Below are 7,826 nucleotides of genomic sequence, written 5' to 3' on the forward strand. Positions count from 1 at the left end.
GACCGCGGGGCGCTGCCGGCAGCCCCCGCCGAGCAGCCCCCCGGGACGGCGGCGCACCCCCGCTGAGGATTTGCCTGCTTCTCGCCTCTCTCCATCAGTTCCCCCCACCCCCCCCTTTGACTCCACCTGTGCTAAGAGCTGTGTCTGCTTGTGGAAAAAAACAAGGTTAAAAGCTTGGAAAAGCTTCACAGTAACCACTCGCAGGCATTCAGCCACAGCACTAAAGCCGTTTCGCAGACCTGTCAAACGCATGACAATACACGCTTCTGTTTCCAAACAGGCAGAGGTGTTCAGATGCTGTGATGCCAGTGACCAAGACCGTACACAAGCATCTAGAGCCATCTGCAACGTTGCTGTTTTGCAGGAGTGAAAAACAAGCAGCTGAGTACTCGTCCTGTTTGACCAAGCTCCCAGAGGTGGCCTGGGGCAACCGGTGGGTTGGTGGCTGAGGCCCAGGCCGGCAGCAGCAGGTGCTAGGTCTGCCTTTCCTGCAGAGCTCCCTCTGACCTTGGCCGACTTGTCCACTTTGCTGCTTTGCTCCTTCACTTTCTACCTATTAAATGAGGGATAACCAAACCTCTGCCCCCTTAAAGGAAGACAAGGATTATTATTTTTTTTTTTTTGAAGTACCTTGAAATCACGTGGAAAACACTAAACACAAAAAGTACTTCTATGCCAGGAAGCTGCATGTTGTATTCAGGGTTTGACGAATCAGTTCTCAGGACAGTGCTGGCTGGAGCAGCAGCCCTGCCTTTCCGCTCCCAGGTGTTTCCATCCTGGCAGTGCTCCCTGTCACGCTGGCATTGGTACCGGTGTGACAAGTGGGCTTGGTGTACTGATCCAGCCCACGATACCCGTTTCTGAGAGGTCACCCGCACTTTAACCGTTTTCAGCCAGGTCACCTGCTGGATGCAGTCCACAGCCACAAAAAACCCAAATGCACCAGCATGACAGAGGGGTAACGATGGAGCAGGTTAATTAGGCAGCACTACAGCTGAATGTGAAACCATAAGCCTTAGCACTCTTCTGTGATTCGCATTTCAACAATATGATTTAACACCACAATAAGCTTAGTTTACTAACGCCAGATTAAAAATACTGCAGACAGACTTGCTAAGTTGGGCAAAAGCAGCCRTGTGTCACTCCCGGCCGACATCACCAGCTAAAATGTCTGCTCTGCGCTCTTTCGTTCCTGGTGTGCCCAGACTCTCAGCTACTCTGCTCCTTACGCTCTCCAGTTACTCTCTACAAAGGCAACACTTACTGCAGTAAGCAAGTACTTTTAATGACTACCACATCAGGCCCTCTGCACCCAATACCTCTTCATGAGAGAACGTAAGGGCCAAATTCCATTCAGCTGGAAATCGCAGAACCACATGTGCATCCAAAGGCATGGTSTGCACAAAACCATTTGCAGAGGGCTGTCAACCTGTTAATTTCTTCTAGTTCTTATAGTTCAATTAATTTTCTGTAGTTCACTTCATGGGACTGAAGCTTCCATGCCATTTTGCACAGAAAGCACCTCCTCCTGTACATACCGATCCCAGGACTGTAGGCTGGGCAGTAATCTCTGTGGAAACGAATCAGACTTTCCCAGCCCTCTTGTTATGTAACAAGATAAATTTGCACTTCTCATTTCACCCAGCCAAGTTCCAGCAAACAACTGGAGTTTCTAGTCYATGGAAGGACAACAGGGAATCTGGGAGAAATGCAAAAATCTTCATATTAATAGCAAAGATCAAAGTCTTCTCCAYGACTGACTTCTAAGCATAATTTCGTCTTTCATCTCTAGTTTTCTCCAGGATGAGGGAAGATTTGTGCCTGGCAGTTTCACAGAATTAAGTTTAATAGGATGCCAGTGGCAGCTGTCAAAGGCAGTCTTGATTGCTCTTTCTGCTTTGGGGGAATGGGTTTGCTCTTCTTGCTGCATTCTTAGAGATGAAGCCTGACATTACTTCTTAAGACTTAATTTTAAAGGGACTACCTGAACTATAACCAAGCAATTAGCTCTGCATCTACACCCTCACATATTTTACATATAAAAGTATTGTGCACATACACATGCATGCACCACAAAACATATACAAACTACCGCCCACAAACACTTCACAGGAGAATTAATATGCTATTTTAGGAATGAGGGAGATGAACAAACCTCCCTAAAGTCAGTGTGAGCCAGTTTCAACTATGCTGGTATCTTTCTGCAATTTACCTTACACAGGTTCCAAAATGAACAATGTCTGTTTTCTCTCTCCTGTCTGTCCACTGGGCTTTATTTTGTTCTACTTTTTCACCTGTGGAAAAATTCAAAGTGTATAGGAAGTTTTCTTAAAGRAGAAAAATACCAGGAAGCTGTCATGTAGCACAGCGTGCTGTGCAAGGGGAGGCAATACAGATGAATAGCTCTGGAAGGGACACTGCAAAAAGTCATCAAACCCACCCCCCTTCCCCCGCCACAGCCAAGTATTTTCAGATCTTCCTTGGGAAAAGTTTGTCCACACTCCTGGAGAATGAACTAATATGCTTTATWGCTTAATCGTACTAACTAGATACTGGTGGGAGTAAGCAAAAGCAACTTTCTAATCTAAGCATTCTTTCTTTCCTAGGCAAATTAATGTGGATTGCTTAAAATGGAGAAAGCTGACCATTGCTCTTCTTGCTACAGGTCGTATGTCACATTCCCATCACTTCTCCCTTTATCCTTTCTAGGCAAAACATTTTTTTTCATTTTTCCCTCAAAACCAGTTTTCATAAACCTCTTTTCATTCCAGTTCACCCTTTCTCCAATTTTCCTAWGTCCTTTGTGAGCTGTGACGCCTGAAACTAAAGATAGTGCGCTCTGAGGCTTCATCCACCAAGAGCAAAATAATAGAGCCATTTTGTTTAAAAGATAGTAAGCATCAGATGCTACTAAACTCTATTAAGTACTTACTAGCCCAGCTAAGCACTTTCTTTTTAATTATTTTTTACTCCTTTGTTGCCTCTGTCTAGATCATAAGAATAGCCACGGGTCTCACCTATAAAAAGCCTTCTGTAAGCAATGACGTAGGAGTCAGAACAAATACGTTTTATTCCTAACCTAAAAACAATGATTAGAAGAGAGAAAAAAAAGTTGCAACAAATCAGATGTGGAGTTCATGAAATTGTGAGCTGAGGTATAACCCAAAATCAAGACAGCATCAGTCACTACAAAGGAGCCAGCGTGGAGACAGAGAAATCTCGGATTGCGCCGTGCATCCCCCCGCTGACATGTTCAAGGAGAGGCTCCCCTCCCCCTCCCATCTGACAGCATGAGCTATTGCTAAGTAAATGCCAGCCACAGCCTCCAAGGACTAACAAGGAAGTCTGCAGAAGCAAAACAACCATATGTGATATTTGAACTGGTTCAGACTGGCTCGGAGTTCGCTCTGCCTGCACAGAAGGGCGAGCTTTCTGTGTGGGCTGCAGTAAGAGGGCAGAGGCCTCGGGAGGGCAGTCTGGGTCCCGCAGTCTCCCGGGCAGGGGCAGCGCAGCTATGCCGCTCTAGCGCTGCGAGATCGGCGCCAGATGCTCCCGGCAGCCCCTGACTCGGGGGGTTTTGCACCCGGAGGCCCCCTCACGGCAGCTCCTCTTTGTCCTTTCCGCGAGCAACCGCGCAGCGCCGTACCACGACACCCTCGGCGGGCCCCGCGGACCCCGTGCCCGCGGACATCTGTGCTCCCGCGGGCTTACTGGGGCTCTTGTGAGCGTCTCGGTTTGGATCACTGTCCTCAGCCCTTTCCCCTTCTTGAGCGTTTCAGAATGATTATCTGGATCGCAGACACTTTGTTTTTTACCTGCTTTCCAATGGGTGCACCTCCTAGCCAGGTATAAAACTGCAGCGATACTCTTAGGAACGAGGCACTGCTGTCTGAAGAGGGACAGATATCCCATCCCAGCTTTCAGCCTCCACTTGCACTGTTCCTTTCTACAGATGCAGGCTGCTATTGACAAAAAACAGAGCATGTATTTAAGGGTGGAGGAAGGGAAGTTATTTTGAAAGATACTGTGATCTAATCAGAGAACACATGCATCTGAGTCAAGAATGAGCAGCCTTGATCTAAACTCGATTACTGATTTGCTGTCTGATCTTAGACAACTTTCTGCCTCATTTTCCTATGTTAATACTACTTATGCTACAGATGACGAAAGAATATCTGGAAAGTGTTTTGAAAGCCTCAGATATGCGATATTTACATTATGAAACAGTACTCAAGGAGAAGGAATTGTGAAAAGGGATATGCATGGAAAGTCTTAACATGTTACCAAGTCCTACATGTGTAGTGCTGGCTCAGATGAAGAGCAAAATTAAACATTAATGCAGGAAGAAAAATATGAGAATGTGTTGTTTTGTAATACATAAAAGTAGCTTTGTAGCTTCTGGTTTCTTAACTAATTGTTGTACACAGCAGTAACTGGCAAAGCTAAGCAGTCAGCTAAGCCAGCGTTCTTACTGGTTAGCAAATGTTGATCTAAAAATAATAGTTTATCTGCAGATGAGAAATGCGAAAAAGGCAGGCAGAAAATCTATGCCTGGAGATTTGAGTCAAAGGGAATGAAGATTTCTATTCTAGTAACAGACAAATTAACTTCTAGCAAATTGGGCAGGATTATTCAAATGTCCTGCTATATTTCACTTACCATGGGAGATGGCTTCACAGTCAAAACGAACTGATGGCCTGAAACTCTGCTGTCTAAACATCAATAATCATGGAATATTATCAGAGTAAGAGTTAGCTTCCACTGTGGAAAGAATGAGGTTACAGACTTGCACTTATATATGCAAGGCTTCCAGATGCTGCGGAAAATAAACCACCTCTGAAAAACACAACCACTGATTATAACCAAGCAACTCCTCTACCCCATGCCAACAGAAAAGCAATGGGGGTATAAGCATATATTCATGGGAAAAAAAACTGTTAAGACATGAGCTGATCCTTATTCATACAGGCTTTTTTTTAAAAAAAACAAACAAACAAAAAAAAAAACTAGCTAGGCTTTTGGAGATTGGGATCTGAGGCATCTTTGTAATTCAACATGTAAGCAAAGACCAAAGTGTTCAGTAGAGCTACTAGTCTTTACTCGTGGAAGTGTAGGATTCACAGACAACAATTTACAATGCAGAACTCTCACCTCTGGATTTTATTTCCTTACCTGTCCTGGAAGTAGATAGAAACATTGGCACAAAGGGTACTGAGAAAGACCTCTCTCTGCACAGGTGCTTGCCTGAAGGCTGTGGGAAGGTTCTGTTCATTTTGAGAAGTTGTCTTTTCTTTCCCTTGCAGAAATGCAAACCTCTGATTTCTCTTTAAGTTGCCCACATGCCATAGGCATGCAGAGATAGCTCCTTTCACGACTCTCATATATAGACTCGTACATAGACTTTTTATGTCTATTACAAAAAAGCAAAGAGTCTGTTCCTTAAATGCACCTACAGAATAAACAAATGTCTGTTGTTACTGTGGAGTTGAGTTCATTTATAGAGTTAGGACTCAAACTGGTAAAATCACAAGGAAGCAAAAAGACCAAAAAGGAGCAGAGGGCTGGTGAACATAGGGAAGTTTCACCTCATACTTTATTTATTTCTTTATAATGTAGTTGTGCTTAGAACACTGTGCATTTGACTAGTGACCTAGCACCTGAGGTAGGCAAGCCAGAAACATTGCAAAATATGCATCCTATTTCATTTTTATTTCCACTGCCTTCCAGGTATTAAACAGGGACAATACTGAATTTCACACAGATGTTTGTTACTCCATCTACGTAGGCTAAAAGAATTTTAAGAACTCTCATCACACAGCTCAGAGAAAGGATTTTCTAGTCAAAATAAGGTAATTCTGGCACACAATGTTCAACCTGCCTATGACACTATGGATCTTCATGTAGCACTGTGGAGATGGGCAAAGGCAGGAACTGTCTCTGAAAAGAGTATTTGGAAACATGAGAAATACAGGCTATGTCTCTGTGCACTCATGGTCTCTAACCTCTGTCTCCAGGAAATGAAGGCATGCAGCCTGCAGAGTTTAATTCTCTTTTGGTTTATTACTATTTAAAAATCAGTTTTTGTATCCCCCTCTACAGAGGCTTCACCTTCCAACAGAACATACAAAAAATACACACAATAGAAAAAAAAAAAAGATAGGTAGGTAAGTTGCTTTATACAAACAGGTCCCTAAGAACCCCAAAAGGCTAAACAGGCTCGGTTTCAATAGAAGCAGGCCTATAAATAGGCAAGAGACTTCACTGAAGTAGGGAAAGAGTCATCCGTCCTCACCTAAGATTCTTTCTTGCTTGCACTGAGGATAATGGGAGGATTCCCATCAACTTCAGCAGAAGCAAGACTGGGATTCATCAGAGCCAATGGCAAGCTTTTCTCCTCCTTCCCTTCCAAGGCACTGTCTCTTCCGTACGGCTGGGAGCCAGGGAAAAAATGCCAGTTTTCCTGGCTCATCCCACACTCATGTTTCAGTTGTTCACTCTACAGGACATCTGAGAACGGCCTTTTATTTTCTCTCTTACACTGCATATTAGCATTAAGTGCAGTAAACTTTGAGATTACAACAGTACTGAAGAGAGAAATTCTGACCCAAGAGCAAGGCTTGGTTGATATTTGAGAGCCAGCAGAGTCAGTGTGACAACTTTGCAGAGGGCATGTAAAAACTGCCTGGAGAAGGCACCAGTTTATAGACACAGCAGCCAGAAATCTATTAGCAACAATGAGACACTAATCTATTAAAAAAAAAAGCACTTACCCAAACTCGCTATGTGACTGCAGGAAACTCAAGAGCATATATGGCAGCCAGTGGCTTTATGAAGTGACCCCATGGTCCACATGGAACCCAGGAGCTGGGAGGGAGTCACTGGAACATCACTGAGACACCAATTACCTCCTTTCTTCAGCACATCTCAGCCCAGAGCACTTCCAGGTCTGCAAAGCTGCAGTGCAAGTAGAGAGGCCAACCAGGAAAAGCTTCATTCACATAAACCCTGAGAGCAGATCAATAAGGGCAGGCAGTCTTTAAATTAATTTAAATATTTCATCTTTTAGGAAAAAATGTGGCCAAATGTTTAACTTTGTATCATGCCTAAAGYCAAGGGGGGCAAACGTCTATAGCAGAGTTCAGCAGCACAATTGCACAGCACCATTTGGCATGCCATTCACATCTTGAAACATTCCTACCCAAGGGTTATCATTATTTCACTTTATAGACAGGAACAAAAACAGGAAGAGGACAGAGATGACACAAAGTGTTAATTCTTTACAAATAGGCAGTCAATATCCCCTACCACAAGGCAAACAACTGTGGTTTTCCAATGTAAAGCTTTAACAGTTCCAGCCATCCCCATAACCCTTTACAGCCAGGGCTCCAGCTCCCGTTCTGCACCACTTTGCACTTATGTCACATAACTACTTTTTAAAGGATTCTGTTTAAAGACAAATAGTTCTCTGGTCTGGTTCATAGTTAGCACAGTTGTTTGCAGAGCTGTATACATCTGAGTAGGTACACGCACTAGCAAAGCAATCTGCGCAGAGAGAGAGGGTGACAGGGGAGCGGGCATGAATACATTAAGACAGTGTTGTTGCTGCTGACTCTAACAGTAAAGCGTGGCCTCAGGCGTACAGTCCAGGAGCTCAGTGCTCCAGAACATGTTGCCTTCTTAAAGGGACATGGAGTAGCAGGTTGGCTGAAGGTCAAATCTCTACCCAAAGGCTCATTCACAACAGCAGAAGGATCTTGTTTTGAAAACAATGTTCCAGATAAAAGGTGGGAGTCTCAGGAGACACGTGATTCTTCCCAAATCTGTTT

General features: G+C 44.1%; 1 protein-coding gene and 1 long non-coding RNA gene across 2 annotated transcripts in view; one reads left to right on the forward strand and one right to left on the reverse strand.

The window, feature by feature from the left end:
• The window catches only part of PIK3IP1 (phosphoinositide-3-kinase interacting protein 1), a 7,741-nt gene extending 7,646 nt beyond the window's left edge, over positions 1 to 95 (reverse strand). The window contains exon 1 of the mRNA XM_085305758.1: positions 58 to 95. Coding sequence (XP_085161884.1) covers positions 58 to 95 — 38 coding nt within the window. The remainder of the gene's footprint in view (positions 1 to 57) is intronic.
• A 136-nt stretch (positions 96 to 231) lies between these two features.
• LOC146595358 (uncharacterized) lies at positions 232 to 5,477 on the forward strand. Its single transcript, XR_014895941.1, has 2 exons — positions 232 to 433; positions 2,607 to 5,477. It is a non-coding gene; the product is annotated as an uncharacterized LOC146595358 (long non-coding RNA).
• Positions 5,478 to 7,826: the final 2,349 nt, after the last annotated feature.

This window comes from Rhea americana, unplaced genomic scaffold, assembly GCF_003343005.1.
Source record: "Rhea americana isolate MKP2758 unplaced genomic scaffold, rheAme1 scaffold_227, whole genome shotgun sequence".
Lineage (NCBI taxonomy): Eukaryota > Metazoa > Chordata > Aves > Rheiformes > Rheidae > Rhea > Rhea americana.